General features: G+C 38.3%; 1 protein-coding gene across 1 annotated transcript in view; it reads right to left on the minus strand.

Moving 5' to 3' along the window:
- The window catches only part of CCDC7 (coiled-coil domain containing 7), an 84,504-nt gene extending 69,776 nt beyond the window's left edge, over positions 1-14,728 (minus strand). Inside the window, exons 1-8 of the mRNA XM_065919143.1 lie at positions 14,450-14,728; positions 12,669-12,761; positions 9,550-9,633; positions 7,880-7,900; positions 7,542-7,574; positions 5,892-6,058; positions 2,217-2,278; positions 392-448 (exon numbers count right to left, since the gene is read on the minus strand). Coding sequence (XP_065775215.1) covers positions 392-448; positions 2,217-2,278; positions 5,892-6,058; positions 7,542-7,574; positions 7,880-7,900; positions 9,550-9,633; positions 12,669-12,761; positions 14,450-14,728 — 796 coding nt within the window. The remainder of the gene's footprint in view (positions 1-391; positions 449-2,216; positions 2,279-5,891; positions 6,059-7,541; positions 7,575-7,879; positions 7,901-9,549; positions 9,634-12,668; positions 12,762-14,449) is intronic.
- Between the last annotated feature and the right edge of the window lie 10,669 nt (positions 14,729-25,397).

The following is a 25,397-nucleotide window of genomic DNA, read 5'->3' on the forward strand; positions in this document are numbered from 1 at the left end:
AGTATAAGTATATATGGGATGATCTATAATTCACAGTAACAGAGTCTACAAATGACCTCTTAAATTTATCACTGCTCCTTCCTCAAAGGTCTACCACCTCTGCAACACTTTTGTAGCATAGTCTAATCATAATTAAAAATCCTCCATTCCAAGTAATAACATGGAACTCCTTAAAAATGAGTCTGTTAAAAAAAAAACAGTATTTTTGGTAGGCAGCAGCTAACTAGGAATTTCAATATTTACTTGATAGCCAGCTCAACTGTATGACTCCAAACTCCAGGGAATTTATGTTTTAAATTAACAAGTATTATTTTGAATTATAGAAAATTATAGAAATTAATATACATAAAGAGGTTATTAATAGAGTGATGTTCAATGAGTAGAAACTTACGTGGCTCAGTCACAGAAACATCTGTAATTTCTTCAGTTGAGTGTGTTTTCATGAATTCTGAAATAATTAATAGTTATAAGTTTCAATATCAATCATATACATCAATTGAATTTAGATTTCATAGTTTTTTAATAACTCATTCAAGAGAAAATTCTTGGGCTTCCCTGGTGGCTCACCGGGAAAGAAGCCGCCTGCCAGTGCAGGAGACACAGGTTCAGTTGCTGGTTGGGGAAGATGTTGCATGGAGCAGAGCAACTGAGTCTGCACCACAACTACTGAGTCTGAACACAGGAGCCTGTGAGTCACAACTACTGAAGCCCAAGCACGCTCTGCAACAGAGAGAAGCCTGTGCACTGCACCTAGAGAGCAGCCCTAGCTCTCTCCAACTAGAGAAAATGCTGCACAGCAACAAAGACCCAGCACAACCAAATTTAAGTAAATATTTTTTTAAAAAAGAGAACACAAAAAGCCTAAGAAAAGCAACAAAGCTGCCAATATTGTAGACGCTCTAAATCAGGCAACAAATTGTAACATCTAAAAAAATGTGCATTAACAACTGAGTGATATGAACTCACAATTTTCTCAACAAAACCTGGTTTTCCTCTAATATTCTCCCAGTTACGGTTACCATCATCTAATCTCCCTTCCTTTCATATCCAAATCTGCCCCCTTTTTCTAATACAGGCAGTTATCACAGATTTAAGATACAGCAGTTAGCTTCCCTTTCTTACTCCCAGCCCCCAAATCTAGCTTTTCAATGTGGCCAGAATAATCTAAAATTCAACATGTTACTTCCCTATAAAAAAAGTCTTCAATGATTCCCTAATTAAATATGGGGGTGGGGGGGGGAGAAACTGTTCCTTAGCACAGCATTTAATCCCTTGGCATTGGCTTTCTCCTATCTTATCCCTTCCTATTACTCCATACTTGAATACCATACCAGTAGTAAGGTGGTGCTAGTGATAAAGAACCCACCTGCCAATGGAGGAGACAGAGAAGACGTGGGTTTGATCCTTGGGTTAGGAAGATACTCTGGAGGAGTGCATGGCAACCCACTCCAGTATTCTTGCCTGGAGAATCCCCAGGACAGAGGAGTCTGGAAGGGCTATGGTCCATGGGGTCGCAAAGAGTTGGACACAACTGAAGCAAATGAGCATGCACACGCAGTAATTCCCTATTCATGCTGTTTCTCATGCTATACCCTCTTCTTAAAATACCAAATATCTCCCTTCTCAACTTGACAAAATCTTACCGATCTATTATTGTTGTTTAGTCACAACGTTGTGTTTGACTCTGCAACCCCATGGATTGTAGCCCTTCAGACTCCTTTGTCATGGGATTTCCCAGGCAAGAAAACTGGAGTGGGTTGCCATTTCCTTCTCCAAGGGATGTTGCAGACCCAGGGAAGAAATCCACATCTCCGGCACTGGCATGCAGATTCTTTACCACTGAGGCCACCAGGGAATCCCTTTAAGGTTGCATAAAACATTAAGTCTCTCAGGCTGAACAAGTTGGCTCTTATCTGTGGAATCACTGCAAATAACACATATCTTTTTCATGCATTACACTATATTAAGATAATACACAATGTGCTTGTATCCAGATCATGTTGTGGATGTTGAGGGTAAAAACCAAGTTTTATTATTTTTGTATACTCCCAGAATCTGAAACATAAACTTTTACTGAAAAGGTCAACTACTATTGAACATCTTTAAATTTATCATTGTATAATTTATATGGCTATAAATTTTTACACTTTAAATCTCAAAATGTTAGTGTATTTAGGAAACCCTATAAAGGCTCGACTTGTACAAAATATTATCACCTTCAATTTTCTGCTTCACAGTTTCATAAGTTTGCACATCTTCTGGTGGCATTTCCCTATCCCTGTTAAAATTTAAATAAATAAAACATATTATCAAACAATTTAAATTACACTTAAGAACCAGAATACATGCTTTAGACATATGCAGTTAGTAAAGTAAAATTTAATGTTTTCTTTAACCTTTATTCAGACATTAAGGTAAATTACTTAGTAAATAAGTAAAAGGTATCAAACTATGTAATTCTATGAACTCTATATATTCACAGAATGTATTCCATGAATTGGGCATATTCCATGAATATAATTAGGCATACCATGTATATGATGTATTCCATGAATATAATTAGGTATACCAACAACCACATAAATGAAACCAGTAAAAATATATTTGGTATAAGCATGAGATTTCTTTGTAACAGTGTATTATTAATATGTAATCAATTGTTAAGAGCACAAGTGTCAGACTTCTAGAGTCAGACAGCTTGGCTCAAAACCTGTTTTATCCATTTACTAACTATGTGATCTTGGGTAAGTTATTTAACCTGAGCCTCAGTTTCTTAATCTATCAAAATTGGGTATTAGTGTACGTATTTCATAAAGTAGTTGTAGGACCAAAAGACACACATAAAGTTACTAGGAAAATACCTAGCACACATCTGATGCTTAAATTTGAAGTACTAATAGTAACATATGAAATTAGTCCCATGCTTCACAATAGATAGCACAGGTGAATTTATAACTGAACCTCAGAACCAAGGCTCTGTTATACAGTTCCCATTGAAGTCAACCAACACAAGTATCATTCCCTTCATTCCTTTAAGTCTAGTCATTGACAGATGGAGATATCGATGAAGTTACTGCATAATAAATAGTAGCCTCTCCAAATTATGGATATTTTCTATTTTAACATTGTAAAGTGAAAGGGTATTGTTAATGTTTAATGTAAAAAAAAATGGTTGTTGATAAACGGAAAGTTTTACTAGGATAAGTTACTATACCAGATATGGTTAGGGATGGAGAACAAATGAGTTGAATTCAGGTATCCATAAAAACTTTTATTTCTTTACTATTTATTACATGTGATAGGAAATATGTAGACAAGCATGACTGGTTCTGATCTTAAGAAAGTTAACAATCTTGACAGGAAAACTTATATATGAATAATCAAATTAATAACTTCTGAAGTTAACTTGGTAGCTAATCATTGATTAATTCACAATAAAACTATTAGGTATATTATTTGTTGTCAAACAATAGGGGACAAGAAAAAAGTAAAAAAAGAAGAGATCACTACAGGATGGATTTCTCAACCCCATTACTATCAACATTTTAGACTGGATAATTCTTTGTTGTAGGGGCCTGTCTTGTGTATTTTAGAATGCAGCATCTCTGACCTGTACCTAGTAAGTGCCAGGAGCATTCTCCCACTCCCTAGTTGTGACAATCAAAGTGTCTGCATACAAGTATCTTCTGGGGAACAAAACAGCCCCCATGTGAGAATCAGTGCTATAAAGAAGCTCTACCAGGGCACTCTATCAACATTACACAGGTCTATAAAATCTACATAAATAAGACTTGACAGCAGCCAGATCCAAATCTTAGTAGAATGCCCTAAAACTTCTGTGAGAGAAAGAGAAGATAAGCCTGGTGAAGAGCTTCTCATTCCTGTCTCATGGAAGACTGACACAAACTCATTTTTCATCTATCCCCTATTTTCAGTTGAACACCGGGCTTTCTATCCCTCTCTTCCTTACAGCCTTCCCACCTGAAGGCTTTCGTTAAGACTAAAAAGATGCAAACAGCAGAAACTAACACAACACTGCAGATCAACCATGCTCCAATAAAAAATAATCAAAAATAAAAACATTATCAAGATGCATGGCTCTAGTTTAGACTTTGCTCCTTTATTTCAGCAACAAATTGCTTCTCTAGCCTGCCATCTGGTCCCTTCTGCTCTGTGTCATCCTGTGGAACAAGGAATACAGGGAGCTGACACCGTGCTGATCTTGCTCTTGCTGTTGGCCTAAGTAATTCAAGACCATTTGTGCCCACTGTCTCCATACTACCCTAACATTCCGAAGTATGATAAGCCAATCTCATAGTTACCACTGTGCTGCTGCTTCAGGGCTGCCTGCAATAATGTAAACAAAGGTATGTTTGAAAAATAGTTTTAAGCTACAGTGAAAGGGGATAGAAAGTACTGAGGAAGTTTAGCAGAATGAATTGGATATAACTGGGCAAATTATGAAGTTTTTGAAGATTATAAATCAGATATACTAAGTGAAATATCTCAAAACTGGAACTTTGTTCAAGCTAACTTCTCACTAAGGGAGAAAAGGTCTGATATTCATACAATGGTAATATGTAACAGTAGCACTGGAATTCCACTGACCCAACTGGAAAACAGCTCTGCCCTGAGCCATTCAAGTTTCTGCCAACTGCCCTGGCCCTTCAACCTTCCCAGGATCCAGCACCTAAAGGAGTAATCCTTAGCACATACAAGATATCTATTATAATCAGTTGGTGCCCATATTATCCTGGTTCTTCACATATTTAGCACTACCACCAAGAACAAAACAGTATGTGCCTAAAGAATATAAATTACACATGCACACTTTTTTCTAGTACCAAAAAAATTTTAAAAAGGAAAATTATATTTTGGGTTGGAAATAAAAGCAGAGTAAAAATATTTTATGTCAAATATAGAAGGAAATACTGCCATTTGTGACAATATGGATGAACCTGGATGATGTTACACCCAGTGAAGTAAGTCAGAGAAAGATGATTAATGTGTTACTTCACTTACATGTAGAGGCTAAAAACTCAAATTCTTAGAAACAGAAAGTAAAATGGTGGCTGCCATGGAATGAAGGGGGTTAGGAAGATGGGGTAATGTTGGTCAAAAAGTACAAACTTTCAGTTATAAGTTGAAAAAGTTCTAAAGATCTAATGTACAGCATGGTGTTTACTGTTCATAATACCACTGTTATCTTATACCTGAAATTGCTGAAAGAGTAGATCTGAAGTGTTCTCAAGGAAAAATAATAACCACAGAGGTATAAAATATTCTATGAAGATACCTTATGAAGATATTATATGACGATTTACTCATCTATTTCATTTCAAGAGAGCTAAACCTCAGACAACAGAAATATTCTTGTAATCATTCATTTTAATCTTCCTCCCACCTACCGAAAAAAAGGATTTTTCTCAACTAAACAGTAGTAATTCATTCTTTGGAACATATCCCTGTTCGTAAGCAACACCAGTGATGGTGTTCTTGAACAATGAAATATTTCACTATGCCTTAAATATATTATGGAAGCTACCAAATCAAACTGAGAAAAGAGATTATAAACCAGATATTTTAAAGCCAGCAGCGTTCAACAGAACTGTCAAACAATAGCTGTATGTGGCTACTAAGCACTTGAAATGTGGCAAGTATGACTAAAAAATTGGTTTTTTAATTAAACTGAATTTTAATAGGCACAGGTGCCTAGAACCATTTCAAACTACTAAAAATTTCAAGTAGGAGCAAGCTAATTATATCTTCTAATTTGATTTAGAAGCTCTATGTACAGTATAATACCCGAAACATTATCTTATATGTGTTACTAATTATATACCTACTCTTACTGTTTTCAATTCTTTTAACGCTTTTAACATTTTACTTACTTGGGTTTAGACAACAGTTCTCTGAAGGTGTATTTAGACCCTTCTTTAAGGCGATTTTTCAGTTCTTCAAGTTTGTGTACCTGCTTTACTATTTGTGCAATGCTTAAACTGACTGTTTTATCAGGAGTTGGAAATTCTGCTTCTGAAAAAGTTTGATCTTTGCTTATCTAAAAATAATAAAATTATCCAGTTACTTGGGAAATACACATTTTGCTCCCATACTCAAAAAACTTCATCATATCACTTATCTAAGTAAATTTTATATTGTCAATCTATAGCTATAATCAAATACTAATTTTACAAATATATGAGCAACTGCCTAGCAACAGAACTACAGTAAGTGTTGGTTTTAATATGTCAAAACTCAAATCCAATCTTCTATTTTTTTAATATATAGGGATTTTAAGTATGTTAAATAACAATTTTAGCAGGATCAGTTAAAGGCAACTCAAAATATTTAAAAAAGAATGCTAATCCTTGTGATGAGAGGATAAGTTGGGAAAAAAGTAGTTAAGCCATAGTTTTGGGGGCATAGCAAAGAGAAATTCTAACCCTGGGAACTTAAAAACAGATACTTCACCTAGTAACAGCTACCTGGAAGGGGATTAAAGATGTAACAGCACGAAGCAAGTACCAGGCAATGTACTCTAAGTCTGAGATTGTGGGATGAAGAATAAATGGAAGGGAAGCAGGAGATAAATACCTTATGGACAAAGGCAAGATCCCAAATAAGAGGACACCAGTTATAAACTAACCTAAAAAGTGACAAAGCAATCAGCTACAATTATCCATATACTGCCTGTCATCAAAAATCCACTCTCCATTGTCCCTGTTTATAGCAGTGGAACATCTCTATCTTGACAGGCAACATGATATTAACCTTTGTCAGCAGAGGGTCCTGAAAACTTAAGAGGAGGAAGAAGGTTTTCTTCCAAGTTCTGTCATCTCTCTCTGCTTAATCCTAGGGCAGTACACAGGGTAACTAGTAGTACTCACCTACAGCAAGTTTTAACAGCACCCACCCCCATGGATGACTTTCTGGCAGGTCCCTGGTATGACACATTCCCCACAGGCATCTTCTCTCAGAACTTTAACTGGACTAAACAATAAACACAGCCAAGGTAGAACTAGTATAATTCTCTAACTACCTAAAGCTACCCAGGAGATCATTCTGCTGTATTAATAACATATATAAAATCTTTTTTCAAAGTAGAATTTAAAGCCCATAAGGACAGGGACCAATATTCTTCAAACTGGTGGCAAAAATGTGAAAATGAAAGTATTAAAAAATCATTAAAGTAACATTAAATTCAAAGAAAAACAAATATAAAATTTTATGAATAAGCATATATCATACTATGAATTAATTTTTACACAGGAGAAATCTTTAAGTTGATAAGGCCTTTTGTCACTTATTTACTATTTTAAGTAAATTATGGAAAAAATAATGTCAAGTTCAGAGTAGGCCAGACAATGCAAGAATATTGTGTATAAATCACTAAAAAACATTGTATTCTACCTATTTATTCCTCCTCTTTCTAAGTCAAAAGATTATAACCAATGGTTATTAAAATTCTTAAATTTATACTTCACACTGGTTTTCAAATGAGACAAAATATTAATTTAATTAATAAGAAATGCTATGCTTACCTCTTCCATCTGATTGACCTGTCGCTGAAACCACTTTAAAAAAAAAACAAAAACAAAAAGAAATATTGACAACCTAATTTTTGCAGTGAAATAAATGAGTCCATATATCTATGTGTATGTGTGTGTCTGTGTATCAAATATTAGCCCTACATCAAATATCATTTTATCCTAGTGTTCAGAATGGCGCTGATGCCACACAAAACTGAAACATAAAATTTTTAAATATATATAGCAGCAAGCTTGCAAGCTTTTATTTTTTATTTCTTCAAAACTTAGAAAACTCTTTCATTTATATGCATTTCTGTATTAAATTATAGTAAGCAATATATTGAACATACCTTAAACAGAGATTCCAAAATCTGGAAAATAAAGTTTTAATTAAAACACTTAAAAATAAAATTCTCACAACATAAAATATCTAATTCAAGTCTCTTGAAATTTTTAATCACCAAAATACACTAGTTACTAAAATACACCTATAAATCTATAATCCAATCACAAACAAATCTATAATCCAATCACAAACAAATCCAAATCACAACAATTTTATATTTACAGATGGTTTTTAGCATATCTTGCCAAGACAATTTAGTTCTAAGAAAAGAATTTTCCATCCTTATAGATCTATATTTAAAAAACTCCATTCACATTTATGATTTCATGTTATTTTCTTAATATAGGTAAGAAATAAAATTTAAATTCCTCTCAAAAAAGCATTATTTTTTTCCCCAGAGCAGATAGTACAACAATGAAAAGCATATCTTATCATCACTATTTCTTAAATATAACTTTGCTATACTAAAAGGTCTAAGAATCAAGATATAAAATACTACACTACTACTTGCTTTTTCTTTAGTGGAAAACGCAAAGAACTAGTTTGGGAGATTGAGAGAAAATGAATACACAAAACCCGTCACACAGTCTAAAATACCAATATTTACCACTTTCAAAATGTAATGCTAAACTGATAACCTTTGCCACAAAAAACAACCAAAGTGAATCACAACCAAGTAAAACTTCCGAATTACACTATTAAAGAAAAATTTTATTACATACATTCAGGCAGAAGAAAAGTTGCTTCACTGAAAGAAATCAGAATAAGCATAGGGACTTTCCTGGCAGTCCATACTTACTTTAAAAACAATAAAATGTAAATACTACATATGAAAATACTAATGACCCAGTCAATGCTGTTCACAAAGGAAAAGTCACAGAAATAAATGCCTATGATAACAAATAATGCTTTCCAATGCCTTTTATAATAGCTTAAGGCTTTATGACCAACCTAGACAGCATATTAAAAAGCAGAGACATTACTTTGCCAACAAAGGTCCGTCTGGTCAAGGCTATGGTTTTTCCAGTGGTCATGTATGGATGTGAGAGTTGGACTGTGAAGAAAGCTGAGTGTTGAAGAATTGATGCTTTTGAACTGTGGTGTTGGAGAAGACTCTTGAGAGTCCCTTGGACTGCAAGGAGATTCAACCAGTCCATCCTAAAGGAGATCAGTCCTGGGTGTTCACTGGAAGGACTGATGCTGAAGCTGAAACTCCAGTACTTTGGCCACCTCATGCGAAGAGTTGACTCATTGGAAAAGACCCTGATGCTGGGAGGGATTGGGGGCAGGAAGAAGAGGGGACGGCAGAGGATAAGATGGTTGGACGGCATCACCAACTCAATGGACATGGATTTGGGTGGACTCTGGGAGTTGGTGATGGACAGGGAGGCCTGGCATGCTGAGATTCATGGGGTCGCAAAGGGTCGGACATGACTGAGCGACTGAACTGAACTAAAGGCACTATATCTAGACTAATATTGCTGACTGGATTGTCATATTTAAGATCAAACAGCAAATATAACTAAGTATTTTTTTTTACTAAAATGTTACTAATAACGAATAATTTAATTAGTAATTATCAGTTTATATTGTTTTATTATTAATACTGTTTTTAACTTATGATTAAAATATTAAGTAATATCTTATACTTGGCAATTTACACAGAATACATACATTATGTTCTTCCTTAGCTGCTGCTTCTAACTGAGTTGCAAATTGTGAACAACATATTAATAATGAAGTCAGATCATCCCCAACCTATGAAAAAAGCAGCAAAACACAGTCATTTTTATTTCGGAATTCATATGCATATCCATCCATATTTCAGTACATTTAACTATTTTTGAAAATAGTTTTGTATGTGTAAGTTATGTCCCTTGAAATGCATCAAGATAGGAAACCATGTTCACTACACAAGCAAATTCTCTCGCAAAGAAAGTACATTCTGAGAAGTGGTTCAATAATGACATAAACCCAACTATGCCTCTCCTTACATTTTCCTCTACACAGATGCAGAAAATCAGGCATTCCAGCCTCAGACTCCTGAAATTTAGGGGTAGCAAAAAATATATATACACTTAAATATGCATTGTAATAATGCTTTGTGTTAAAAATGAATGCTGACTATGACTTCTGATTATAAGTATACTTGCCAAGAGGTATAGTTTTTCATCCTCTCTTAATGAGCAATAGAAATTTTTGAAGAAAAAGTTATATATTAAAATGTCACAATGACTGAATCTCTTTTAGTAGAGCACTGATTTATAAATCAGACAATTGACCAAAGATTTTTTAAAAATCTCAGATGCACAGTTACAACATTCTCAACAGAATGTTCTCCAGGAGGAATATGTTCCCTCAACATTACATTTTAAACACACTCAAGTTCATACTTTTTATCATGGTAAAAACCTACAGTCATATAGGAGACAGAGGGGGAAACTAGTCATTCAGGAGAGTGGTAAAATGAATTAACCAGAATTACTATTCACCAATAGAAAATGAGACCATTTGAATACTTGGGGATTTCCTCCCACCTACATTAAGGTCACAAAGAGATGATGAAGATAAATTTGATCAAGATACACATTCTTTTTCTAGTAAATATGGAAATTATCCAGGACACACGCTAGGCCACGAAGTAAGCCTCACTAAATATAAGAAAACTGAAATCATATCAAGCAAACTGTCTGACACTATGATGCCAGAAATCAATTACAAGGAAAAAAAAAACTGCAAAAAACACAAGTACATAGAGGCCAAACAATATGCTACTAAACAACCAATGGTTCACTGAAGAAATCAAAGATGAAATAAAAAATACCAAGAGACAAATGAAAATGAGAACATTATGACCCAAAACCTATGGAATGCAGCTAAAGCAGTTCTACAGAGGGAAGTTTATAGTAATACAAGCTTATCTCTGGCAAGGAGAAAGATCTCAAACGACCTAACCTTATACCTAAAACAACTACAAAGAACAAATAAAATCCCAAGTTAGTAGAATAAAAGAAATCATAAAGAATCAGAGCTGAAATAAATTATAGACTAAAAGAAAAAAAAAGAGAAAAGACCAATGAAACTAAAAGCTAGTTCTTTGAAAAATTAAACAAAATTGATAAACTTTTAGCTAGAGTCATCAAGAAAAGAAGGGAGGGGACACAAATCAATAAAATCAGAAATGAAAAAGCAAAAGTTACAACCAAACCATAGAAATACAAAAGATTATGAGACTACCATGAGCAACTATATGCCAATAAAATGGACAACCTCAAAGAAATCAAAAACAAATAGAAAATATGAACAATTATCAGAAATGAAATTGAAAGAGCAATTTTAAAACTCCCAACAAAAGGATTAGATGACTTCACAGGTGAATTCTACCAAATATTTAAAGAATTAACACCTATCCTTCTGAAAATATTCCAAAAAACTGTAGAAGAAACAATACTTCCAAACTCATGCTACTAGGCCATCATCACCCTGATACAAAAATCAGACACACCATGAAAAAGAAAATTATAGGACAGTATCACTGATAAACATAGATAAAAAATTTTTTAAAAAATCCTCAAAATACTAGCAAACCTACTCCAACAATACAAGGACCATAAAATAAGATCAAGTGGGATTTATCCCAGGGATGCAAGGGTTTTTCAGTATCTGCAATCAATGTGATACACCATATTAACAAATTGAAGAATAAAAACCATATGATAATCTCAACAGATGCAGAAAACATTTCTGATAAAATTCAACATCTACTTATGATTAAAAAAAAAAAAAAAAAACTCTTTAGAAAGTGGGAATAGGGGCTTTCCCGGTGGTTAAGAATCTGCCTTGCAATAAAAGGGATGTGGGGTTCAATCCCTGGTGGGGGAACTAAGAGCCTGCATGCCATATAGCATGACCAAAAAGAGAGAGAGAAAGGAGGAAATAAAAACATTCAGATTGGACAAGAAGTAAAATTGTCTTTATTTGAAGATGACATAATTGCTTATGTACAAAACCCCAAAGTATCTATAGAAAAATCCTAGAATGAAAAAAAGTACATTGAGCAAGTGTGCAAGATATATCAGCACACGAAAATCAATCATATTTATATACACTAATAACAAACAAGGAAAAAATTAAAAACACAATGCCATTAAAAATCATTCCAAGCAGCATGATATTAATGTGTAGATCTCAAGAAAAATATACCAGATCTGTATGATGAAAATACAGAATGCTGAAAAAATAAATCAAACAAGAAATCAAATAAACCAAGAAACATACTGTATTTGAAAGACCCAACACAGTGGTTGGGTTTGAAAGATCCAACATAGTTGTTTTATTACATGAAGCCAAACCCAATCCCTAACTAACAAAATTAATTATAAAATTGAATCACCTTAATAGTTACATCACTTCAATATATACAACAAAGATATTTGTTAAAATTCAATAACCTTTTCAATATTCGGGATTCTTTTATTTAGCAAACCAAAAAATAGAAAAATAATTTCTTAACCCAATTAAGACTATACATTTGCAAATCAACTCCAACCAAAGCTTAAATATTAAGCAGGAGATACATTAGCATCAAAAGCAAGCTCAAGATACAGATATGCTTTAATTAAACTTTAAGTATTTGGCAGAGGATGGAAAAAATCAGTACAGTACTTTCAGGTTTCCGAAGACGATCATTTTCCTGGATGGAGAATTCATTCTGAGAACATACACAGATTCTAAAAGAAAATCTCAGCCCTTTACAGCATTAATGTCTCTACATTAGCATTACATACACTTACAGAAAAGGTTAATCCTTCAAGTTCAGGCTTCACAACTGCTTTTTCTCCATTTTGAGTGCCATATCCATAGGCTTCTTCCAAACTAGAAACCACCTATGAGAAAAATCAAAGCAAATTATGTACTTACGGTGTAAAAATGTTATTAATACATTAAACATAAAAATGTACTTAATCAACCATGTCAGAATCATTTTAGCAGTAAGACTTATTTCTGCCAGTGCCATACACTTAAATTTTCCATCTCATGCCCCACCTCATATCATCCTGAAGAAGCAGTATAAGCCATAGTCCTTGATTCCTCTCAATGAAGACAGGCCCTATGACTCTTCCATTTCTGCACTGAAGGAAGTCTATGAACAGCTGAAGCATCAACTTTACTTACCAGCAATGTATTCCTCAAAATCTGACTTGACTTTCCTTTCTTCCTTGGAGTAGGGAAAATAGAGAGATGGAGACCACAAGGCAATACGTTTTTAAAGGAAATTCTCTGAGATAACCCTTTGAACTTTGAGCAAACTTGTACTTTGGAAGTTTGATGATCTATACTTTTTGCCTATTTGTGCTATCCCTCACTGTTCTCACTTGGTATTGGGTACATGTACAACTCAATTCTGGATCAATGTGCAAAAAAGAAACTCAGAGAAAGGGAGATTACCACCACCTCCCTCCCCATCACTGAGAGCTAGAGTTTCTAAAGTGCAGAGAAGAGCTAACAGAGCAAGCATGAAACTTAGAAAGACCTATTCTTAGAAAGACCTGCTTATGTCTCAGAACCTGTATTTCAGAAGGGTTCCCACTGTTTACTGACTGATGATAATGGCTCACTGTCCCTAAATTCACTGTACAAACTGTATGATTTATGCTGAACACCTGCTTTCCTTCAGGGAGTATAGAATTTTGGTACATGCAGTCACAAAATTAAAAGATGTTTGCTGTCTATGACAAACCTAGACAGTGTATTAAAAAGCAGAGACATCACTTTGCCCACAAAGATCTGCAGAGTCAAAACTCTGCCTTTTCCAATAGTCAGGTACAGATCTAAGAGTTGGACCATAATAAAGAAGGTTGAGCACTGAAGAATTGATGCTTTCGAATCATGGTGCTGGAGAAGATTCTGAGAGTCCCTTGGACAACAAGGAGTTCAAACCAGTCAATCCTAAAGGAAATCAACCCTGAATAATCACTGGAAGGACATATGCTGAAGCTCCAAACTTTGGCCACGTGATGGGAAGCGCCAACTCATTGGAAAAGACTCTTCATGCTAGGAAAGATTGAGGGAAGGAGGAGAAGGGGGCGACAGAAGATGAGATGGTTGGATGGCATATTGATTCAATGGACATGAGTTTGAGCAAACTTTGGGAAACAGTGAAGGACAAGGCAGTCTGGTGTGCAGCAGTCCATGGACTCACAAAGAATCTGATACAACTGAGCTAGTTAACAACAAAAAGGCAGAGAGTACCAAGGTGACCAATCTCCAGTGAAACCCTGGGCACTGAGTCTCTAATAAACTCTTCTGGTATACATTTCACATGTGTGGCCACAATTTGCTGTTGGGGGAATTAAGCATGTCCTGTGTGACTCCAAAGGTAAAGAAATCTAGGAAGCCTGGACCTGGTTTCCTCCAGACTTCATCCCATGTGCCTTTTCCTTTTGCTGATTTTCCTTTTCTTTCACAATATCTTAGATATCAATATGACCATATGCTGAGTCCAGTGAGTCTTCTCAGGAAATCACTAAACCTGGAAATGGTTATGGGGATCAAGCATCAACAAGTATCTTACCATCTTCAGATGTTTGGTAATTTTCCTGATCAATTCATCTTCTGCTATTAACTCCTTTGTCTTACTTGATGGAATGGGCAAAGCATACCTTACAATGGATTCTCCTGTTGGTGGAGATCTTAAGACCATCGGTTCAAGTTTCTCACGTGCTAATTTTGCACTATGTTTTTCCTTTGGTTTAGGTGACAATGGTGAATTAAATAGTCCTTTTTTAAATGTTAATTCTGGAACGTTTACCAATTTACTACTAGAGGTCAACACACGCTTTACTGGCTTCATTTTGTTATTTACTTAGCTTCTGAATTATGGATGAAAAATTTGTATTCCTCCCTGTGAATAAAACATTAAGATTTCAGATTAAAAATAATGGCAGATTAAAAAGAATGAAATAATACCATTTGCAACATGAATGGACATGGTGATTATCATACTAACTGAAGTAAGTCAGACAGACAAGTACCATATGATATCACTTATCTGCAGAATCTTAAAAAAAAAAAAAAAACAACAAATGAGCTTATTTACAAGACAGAAGCAAAATCACCAGAAAACAAGCTTATGGTTACCAAAAGGTAAAGGTGGGGGGAACAGATAAATCTGGAGCTTAGGATTGGCATGTATACACTACTATATTTAAAATAAATAACGAGGACCTACTGTATAGCACAGGGACCTCGACTCAATACTCTGTAATAACCTAAATGGGAAAAGAACTTGAAAAATAGATATATATGTACACACTAACTCAATCAATTTGCTAAGTGCTAACTTTCTGAAACTAACACATTATAAATTAATTATACTTCAATATAAAACAAAAAATTTTTAAAGAAACAAAAAGGGTAGCAGGATTATCAACTGACATGAAGATGGTGAATCCTAAAATCAACTCTGGAGAAACTACAAAATGGAGAGGGAAACATTCCTAACAGCAACAACTAAAACCCCTGTGAAAAACCCCTAGACGTGTGATTTATGAGTGGGCATTTAGGACAGGTGCTGAAAGGCAGGAGAAGACAGTGGCAACAGTGAAATAATGTATTTAGAAAACTTAAAAATTTTATTTTTACCTCTTTCCCATTCTTAAGCTAACACATGCCTTTTATGCATATTATTATTTCCACAGAAAGTAATAGCCTTTCAGCAGAGCAATTATCAGGGCAACACCAAAGTCATGCTGGAATAAGTAAGGAAGTAAGACAAGGCAGGCCTTAAATTTTCATCCGCCTACTTTTCTCTGTCCAAAGGTGATTAACATTCAGGACAATGCCTCCTCCCCAACATTTAAAAGCATGTGCTTGACCCTGGGAGTTGTCTGATAGACTGGCATAATTAAGATGAAATAGCATTGGTTCCCTGTTGTCTGAAGCACTCCACACCTAATTTGTCTCAGAGTTGTGATCTGAAGTATGTCCTCTAAAAACACATGTTCAAGTCCTAACCCTTGATACCTGGGAATATGATCATATTTGAAAAGTCTTTGTAGATAATGATCCAGTTAAAATTAAATCATATTGGATTAGGGTGGGCCCTAAACCCATTGATTGGTGTTACTATAAGAAAGGGGGCTTCTCTGGTGGCTCAGAGGTTAAAGCGTCTGCCTGCAATGCAGGAGATCCGGGTTTGATCCCTGAGTTGGGAAAGTCCCCTGGAGAAGGAAATGGCAATCCACACTAGTATTCTCGCCTGGAGAATACTCCATGGATGGAGGAGCCTGGTAGGTTACAGTCCACGGGGTCGCAAAGAGTCAACACAACTGAGCGACTTCACTTTCACTGTAAGAAAGGAATGTGAAGACACTTGCACATAGACATACAAGGAAGAAAGCCATGAAATGACAAGGGCAGAGATTGGAGGGGTGCAGCCGCAAGCCACGGAATATTAAGGATTGCCATCATCTACCAGAAGCTGGGAAGAACCGAGAGGATTCTTTCCTAGAACTTTTAAGCAGAGCATAGCCCTGGCAACATCTTGATTTCAGACTCAGGCTCCAGAATGGTGAAAGAATAAATTTCTCTCACAATAAATTGTTTCAGGGACTTCCCAGGTGGCCCAAGCAGTTAAGACTCTGTGCTCCCCAATCCCTGGTCAGAGAACTAGATCTCACAAGTTGAAACTCAGAGTTTGCATGACGAAATGAAAGATTCTCCCTGCAGCAACTAAAGATTCCACTTGCCACAACTAAGACCCCGCGCAACCAAATAAATTTTAAACTAATTTTAATAAATTGTTTTAAGTCACCTTATTTGTGGCACTTTGGTACCACAGTCCTAGAAAGTAATTTGCTGACTGAAATGATTCAATAGAAAGAAAAAAGTATGACTGAGAGGGAACTGCTGTGAAGAAGTCCTTGCGTAAACAAAAAGAAAAGAGTTTTAAGGCACAATGGGCCAACACACTTTAGAGGAGGGAACAGGGTAAGTTCACCTAAAATAGAAGACGGGAATGCAGAGATAATGGGTTACTTTAAGAAACCAACAGAAAAGGATGGGAAATTCAGCAGGTGCTACTAATTAACCTAACCACTCCATCAAGCTCACCATAATTTTTTAAAAGTTACATATAGCGAATACTTACAAGAAAATACTTAAGAATTTTACACTTCTGTTCCATCTAACCCTCCTAAACTCCAATATTTTGGCTACCTCATGTGAAGAGCTGACTCATTGGAAAAGACCCTAATGCTGGGAAGGATTGGGGGCAGGAGGAGAAGGAGACGACGGAGGATGAGATGGTTGGATGGCATCACCGACTCGATGGACATGAGTTTGAGTAAACTCCGGGAGTTGGTGGTGGACAGGGAGGCCTGGCGTGCTGCGATTCATGGGGTCGCAAAGAGTCGGACACAACTGAGCGACTGAACTGAACTGAACAGTGCCAGGAGGTTGATTCTGTCTCACCAGAAATTTACCCAAGGCTACCAGTCACGTTGGTTCAGTGGTAAAGAAACCAACTGCCAATGAAGACGATGCGGGTCTGATCCCTGGGTCTGGAAGATCCCCTGGAGGAGGACAAAGAAACCCATTCCAGTATTCTTGCCTGGAGAATCCCATGGACAAGAGGAGCCTGGCGGGCTACAGCCCACCGGGTCACACTGAGTCAGACTGAGCAACAACCACCACCAGTCACTTTTCACCACGAAGACAAATGTACGGTGTTCCTTCAAGGATTCCCTTGATACTTTAAAGAGACATTATAGAAAAGGGGGAGCGAGGGGAGGCGGGATGTGGGTACAGCCCATGGACGACTGGCCTTAAAGTCTGCATCAAGATAAGAAAACGGAGAGAAAAACAAGGATGCTTCTGCCAGAGAAACTAGTGGAAACGCTTGGAGAGGACAAGGGAGGTAGCTCACCCCTCGGTGTAGCTGCTGACGCTGCGGGCACTCAGGTTACTGGGTGGGCTGGCGCTGCCCTGGCTGGCTCTAAGGTGAACACGTTGGAAATTCTGAGCCTCCCGCACTTCCTGCAGGACTGAAGCCCGCAAATCCTGCAGACGCCAGCCCTGCTGTTTTACAAACGGACATTTGTGATGGAAGGAAAGGGCGGGCTCCCACGACCCGCGGCAGCAGCTACCAGCGCCGAACGCCAGCCGTCGCCCGACGGCCGTTGACGCTACGTCACGACGCTGTCGCTCCAGTAGCAGCGCCGGCGGCGCGAGCCGAGAATCACCTGTGGGAGCGGGAGAGGCGAGGGCGTCCGCGCCCCCTACTCGCTCGCCCCGCCCCCTTTCCTAGCTGATTCCTTCAGGTGATTCCTGTGCGCAGTTGCTTCTAGGCTTTCGGCCTGGAGAGCTAAAACACCTCCTATGTGGTGCTTTGGCAGCTTGGGCTTAACTGGCAAAACCTGAGTCCCAGGCCCTCCTCTGGCACTAGCTAAAGTTTTCACTGGGAGGTGTTGCGGAGTCAGTTGCCACGCCTTTATCTATTTTAGACCACTAAATGTTTTGTTGCGAAATAACTGATTTGCCTGCCAAGTCACTTCAGTCATGTCCGACTCTTTGTGACCCCTCATGGACTGTAGCCAGCCAGGCTCCTCTATGGGGATTCTCCAGGCAAGACTACTGGAGTGGGTTGCCATGCCCTCCTCCAGAGGATTTTCCTCACCCAGGAATTGAACCCATGTCTCTTCTATCTCCTGCATTGGCAGGCGGGTTCTTTACCACTAGCGAAGCCTGAGAAGCATATAATTTATGGGTACTCATTAAGTACTCACAAGAATTTTGCCTCAGGAGGTGGTCAAAACTAGTCTTACACTAAACAGTTCCCTCGACCTGGCAAAAATGAATCTTCAAAGTAATACCTGAGTGAAATATTTTCAATAATTTGACTAAGAGCTCAAGAATATTTACAGGCATATTAAAACATCCAGTACCCAACAAGGTCAAAATCAGTCAAGTATGCAATCAAAAGTTGCCCGGATGGAGGAGAGTGGTGTCTATCTCCCAGAATTTGCTCAAACTCACGTCCTTTGAGTCTATGATGCCATCCAACCATCTCATCCTCTGTCACCCCCCTGCTCCTCTTGCCCTCAATCTTTCCCAGCATGAAGAGTCTTCTCCAATGAGTTGGCGCTTCCGATCAGGTGGCCAAAGTATTGGAGCTTCAGCATCAGTCCTTCCAATGATACTCAGGGTGATTTCCTTTAGGATTGGCTGATTTGATCTCCTTGGTGTCCAAGGAATAAGAGTCTTCTCCAGCATCACAATTCAAAAGCATCAGTTCTTTGGCACTCAGCCTTCTTCATGATCCAACTCTCACATCCGTACATGATCACTGTACATGTACATGAGGAGATTATCTGGGATAATCTGGGTGTCAGCAAGTGAGAAAGAGGCAAAGGGGGACGTCCCTAATGGTCCGTGGTTAAGACTCTATTCTTCCACTGCAAGGGGCACAGTGGGTTCCATCCCTGTTCAGGGAACTAAGGTTCCCACATGACGCCAGGCATGGCCAAGGGGGAAATAAAAGGCCGAGGGAGATTTGACGTAGAAAAAAAAGAATGCAATGTTACCATTGAGGCAAAGATTGGAGCAATGTGTTCATAAGTCAAAGATTGTCACCAGTTACCAGGAACTGGAAGAGGAAAGAGGCAAATTCCCTTCTAGAGTTTCTAGAGGTAGTGTAATCCTGCCAACACAATGACTTTAGCCCAGTTAAATATTTCACATTTCATGAGAAATTATTTTGTTTTAATCCACCAAGTAATAATTTGGAACAGAAGCTATAAGAAACTAATACATGTAGTAAGTTAAAGACAGATACTCTAAAACCTAAGTATTAGTTGTTCAGTTATGTCCAACTCTTTGCAACCCCATGAACTGTAGCCCACCAGGATCCTCTGTCCATGGGATTCTCCAGGCAAGAATACTGGAGTGGGTTGCCATTCCCGTCTCCAGGAGATCTTTACAACCCAGGGATTGAACCTGGGTCTGCTGCATTGCAGGCAGGGTCTTTACTAGCCGATCCTAAGGTGAACCATAAAATAACACAGAAAAGACTTGTAACCAGTGACTCAAAAGTAAAAAGGAGCTAAAATGGAGTTTTAAAGATACCATGGGAGGTGAAGAAACAGGCCATTTGCTGCTATTTCCAATACCGAGAAGTAAGATTAAGAGAACGGCGGTCAAACTGAAATCAAAGCTGTCTAACAGACAGCAACCCAGGAGTCAGTTAAATTCAAGGAGCTTGCAGTAGTTTGGGAGCGATGCACTAAGGCATTTTCCTTTGTGGGGAAGAGTCCTAGAGTTGTTCTAAAAGACAAAAAAATATTAATGTCCCTTCATTTCTCTCTACTTCTCAGTGCTTAAGTTGCTCCCTCCCCAGATGCTTATTTTTTTTTGCCCCTATCTTTCCATTGCCACAAAATTCATGTGTCCCATTCCAGGAACTATAACTACGTCTTTCCAATAATCCTTTACTGTTACTCAAGTTTTTATCTGGAAGAATTAGTCAGGAGCAAGAGCGACAAGAGGATTTTTATAAAACTTATAAAGATCCATTATGTCTCTGTCTTTCAGCCCATGAGGGCCAGTATAGGGGAGCATATAGGCAAAAGACAGGACAATATATGCCCAAATACTATGCAGTGCTTCATCTGTGACTTCTCATGGATTTTTCTATCTCAGGGAACTTTTATTACTAAGAGGACCAGAGTGCCCTTATGACCAAAACCCACTTCAAACAACAACAACAACAACAACAACAACTTTGAGGCTTTTTAATGTCATCTTTGAAAGGATCTGATACTGGCTTGATAGAATTCAGGAGAAGTTGAGTTGTTAAGAGGGCCAAGCTATTCCCATCAAATAGCTTGTGAAAAGAAATAGTTCTGCCTAGAGTGCTGAACCAAACTGTCTCTTACAGCACCCTAGGAAGAGCTACTCCTTCCTTTTCACACATCTGACTCCTTAACGAATAGTATGAATATCTCCCAAGCTAATCAGTCAAAGTTCTGTAAATTTGCAAGATTTCTACTTAGAGCAGACATAAATTTCCCTCTTTTTGCATTTGGCATAGGTGAGTGTCTCTGTAATTATTGTCTGAAAAGGATCAGAACTTTCCTCTAAGCCAGGGTGAAGCTTAGCATTGGTTAGGATGGGTGTGAGGCTGATCATATGATCATATGGACCCTCTAGCCCTCATACCAAGGATAACAACAATCAAGTCACTGTTCAGGCAGCTGTCTTTGAACCTGCTTCCCAGTGCTCAGTTCACAGCCTTATCCCTAGTTCCTCCTCAGTGAGAGTAGAGATTATTTATTGCTGGATTGAATAATATAGCTGTTACTAAATCCAAGGACTTTTTTCAAATCATGCTGGTGCTGTTCAGTCACTAAGCCGTGTCCGACTCCCTGAGACCCCATGAACTGCAGCACACCAGGCTTCCCTGTCCTACACCATCTCCCAGAGTTTGCTCAAACTCATGTTCATTGAGTTGATGATGCCATCCAACCATCTCATCCTGTGTCGCCCCCTTCTCTTCTTGCCCTCAATCTTTCCCACTATTAGAATCCTTTCCAGTGAGTCAGTTCTTTGCATCATGTGGCCAAAGTATTGGAGCTTCAGCCTCAGCATCAATCTTTCCAATGAATACTCAGGGTTGATTTCCTATAGGATTGACTGGTTTGATCTCCTAGGAATCCAAATCATGTTAAATGGACTAAATGGACTGTGGAGAGGTTCTTATATTTCCTGTTCCAGGAAGTCATGTCTTGTTCCATCTTTGTCACTGAAACTGCCAACAACTGGGAAGGGTCTACAGTTTTGCTTATTCGTTAGAAAACAAGTCAGCATACCACAGTATCATAGATCTTGGCAGAAGCTATGAGACTCCTGTGCCAGAATCAAAGGAAAGTTTATTAATCATTGCAATATCAGCAGCCAGAATAGTAACACTTGTGCTTGTTCCCAAAGCCCTGACTCCTACAAAGCAATGGTGGCCAGCTGATGCTTGTAGAGTAGAGCTGAGCTTGTTGAGCTTGAGAGGAATCCTATTTAGGAAAGCCCTATCTTTTCTCCCCCTCTGGGAACTCACCTCCCCTGAACCTGAAAGAGGGTCCTTGTCTCGCACCTTCCCAAAGACTGGGGTAGAATGACTAAATCTGTTCAGCTCGTAGCCCCACCCATGAGCTTCCCTCCAACCTATCCCTCATCTTTTCTGAAAACCTCATCTTTTTTCAGTGGGAGAAATTGCTTCTACTGTCATGACGAGTCAACAAATCTGCCCTCTACCCCAAAGAGGGATGTTAAATTTCTAAAAAATATTTGCTATACAAATATCCTTGAAAAGATAGTCCAAATCAAAAAGATATGAGAAGATATGCAGAAACATGAAAGACTGATGGAGAATTCTAAGGTAACAGTGAATATAATTTTTTAAGATTCAGAAATTTTTGGTTTTTTTTAAGTTTCATTCCTAGTCAGCAGAACATGCTGTCCCTGGATCCTTAGTTAAAGCTATGCATGCAATATATCTTAGTTAATTGAGTAATAAATTGTATTCAATTCCAGCTGTGGCCAGTTCAGCTTTATCTAAAGTTAGTTTATAATAGTTCCCTCTGCTGCTGCTGCTAAGTCACTTTAGTCATGTCCGACTCTGTGTGACCCCATAGACGTCAGCCCACCAGGCTTCCCTGTCCCTGGGATTCTCCAGGCAAGAACACTGGAGTGGGTTGCCATTTCCTTCTCCAATGCATGAAAGTGTAAAGTGAAAGAAGTCACTCAGCCGTGTCTGACTTTTAGCTACCCCATGGACTGCAGCCTACCAGTCTCCTCCATCCATGGGATTTTCCAGGCAAGAGTACTGGAGTGGGGTGCCATTGCCTTCTCCAAATAGTTTCCTGTAGGGAATATTAAATATATGTAGTTGTACAGCCAGGACATTAAAGCAACCTAGATGTCCATCAACAGATGAATGGATAAAGAAGCAATGGTACATTTATACAACAGAATATTACTCAGCCATTAAAAGGAACAAATTTGAGTTAACTGTAATGAGGTGAATGAACCTGAAGCCTCTTATACAGCGTAAAGTAAGTCAGAAAAACAAGTATCATATATTAGCACACATATATGGAATCTAGAAAAATGGTACTGATTAATCTCGTAGAGAATGGACTTGTGGACATAGCAGAGGCAGAGGAAGGTGAAGGTCGGACAAACTGAGAAAGTATCATTGACATATATATACTATCGTGTATAAAATAAGTAGGTAGTGGGACATCACTAAGTAACACAAGGAGCCCAGCCTGGAGCTTTGTGATAACCTAGAGGGGTTGGATGGGGGCGGAGGCTCAGGAAGGAAGGGATATATATTAAAATAATCATGACTGATTCATGTTGTTGTATGGCAGGAAATAACACAAAACTGGAAGGCATTTTTCCACCAATTAAAAGATAATTTAAAAATATGTAGTTTAAAAATATTTTTAATTCCCTAGTTGTTTTGACTTTATCTTGAAACTAGGACTAGAAATGTCCCTTTAAGACTTTATATTCAAACACAAAAACAGTGAATATAAATTTATTTATATGGGACTTCACAGGTGGCACAGTGTTGAAAGAATCAGCCTGCCAATGCAGGAGCCTCAAGAGATTCGGTTTTGATCCCTGGATTGGGAAGATCCTCTGGAGAATGAAATGGCAACCCACTTCAGTATTCTTGCTTGGAAAATTCTCTGGACAGAGGAGCCTAGTGGGCTATAGTCCATGGGGTTGCTGTATATACACATATATACAATGGGCCAATTCAGAGTCATGAAATTAAACTGATTTTCATAGACTTAGTACATACCTTTTTGTATGAGAGATTTAAACTTACCTTTAAAATCAGAATGTTGAAACACACTATTTTACATCTAAGTCTTAAAGGGTCTTTGAACATAACACTGGAATCACATAATAAGAAATACACTTATATTTGTACAAGTAATAAAATAGTTTGTTTCAAAAGGCCCCTACTGCTAAGGTTAAAATCTACCACTTAAGTCCATAGTCTTTTATTTCTCTCGTTCAGTTTCATGGGTATTTGTTACATTTCATCCCAGTCTGTGAAGCGATCATATTTGTTAAAACCTAACGACAGTTGGGGGGGGGGGGTGTCGGCAAGGAAATGAAACTAGTATGTAGAAAATTGGCTTATATATATGCGAACTTCTTAGTTAACTGAGTAATAAATTGAATTCAATTCCAGGTGCAGCAATTCTTCCAAGACTTTTCTTAAGTCAGTTTACAATGAGTGAGTGAGTGAAGTCGCTCAGTCGTGTCCGACTCTTTGCGACCCCGTGTACTGTAGCCTACCAGGCTCCTCCGTCCATGGGATTTTCCAGGCAAGAACACTGGAGTGGGTTGCCATTTCCTTCTCCAGGAGATCTTCCCGACCCAGGGATTGAACCCAGGTCTCCCACATTGTAGGTAGATGCTTTACCATCTGAGCCACCAGGAAAGTCCATAGTTCTTATTCAAGAACATTAGATAATAGATAATAATAAACATTTTTATAATTCCTAGTTGTCCAACTTTTCCCCTTAAAATTTCAGTTTGTTTTGCACTTTGTAGCTATTCCTTGTTTTGTTAAACTGGAAAGATCGATTCCTAGAATTCATTTTAACTAAATGAACTCATTTCCAATCAACACTTCACAAAAAACGCTTTTTTATTTTTGTGGGCTGGAGATTCTCGAAAACACCGAATACTTTGGAAAATAGGAGAACCTTAAACTAATCGCATGGGATTCCCAGGTAAAGCATGCCAGTGGTAAAGAATCGGTCTGCCAAAGCAGGAGACGCAGGAAAGGAGAGCTGGATTCCTAGGTCGGGAAGATCCCTTGGAGAAGGAAATGGCAATCCACTGCAGTATTCTTGCCGGGAAGGGAAAATCCTGCGGACAGGAGTCTGGCGGGGTTCTGTGCGGCAGCAAAGACTCGGATAGGACTGAGACCACACAGAGCACAAACTAATCACACAGTCGAACTCTGCGGCTACAGGCATTCCATGTATCCTCTCGTAATCAATTCTATTCAGAATTAAGAATCACTGCAGAATCGAAGCTTGCCCGCCAGCCTGAACTTGACAGTTGAAACATTCCTCCCTTTTGTGCAGCAAACGGCAGCTGCTCAGAGTGACTGTAGTCTGTACCCAGGTTTAAGGACCAGAAGGCTCCTGCTAGTCAACAGAAACTCCAGAAACGTAACTCAGCAACAGCTTCTAAACAGGAAGACGCCGGAAGAAGCGTTCTTCTCGGGAAACTCCGCGACTTCCACGCACACCCCCGCTTTCCACCCCTCCGGTAGCTCGGAGCCCTCCCACCGGAAGTGAAACTGAGGAAACGCCACATCGAAGGCGTGGGCTGACGTAAGCGCGCCGACGTCCGGCGCCGTTCTTCCGGCGATGGGTGGTCCACGGATCGGGAAGGGAGGCGGAGCGGAGGCGGGGCTTGGGGCTGGTTGAAGC

This window comes from Muntiacus reevesi, chromosome 2, assembly GCF_963930625.1.
Source record: "Muntiacus reevesi chromosome 2, mMunRee1.1, whole genome shotgun sequence".
NCBI classification, from domain to species: Eukaryota; Metazoa; Chordata; class Mammalia; order Artiodactyla; family Cervidae; genus Muntiacus; species Muntiacus reevesi.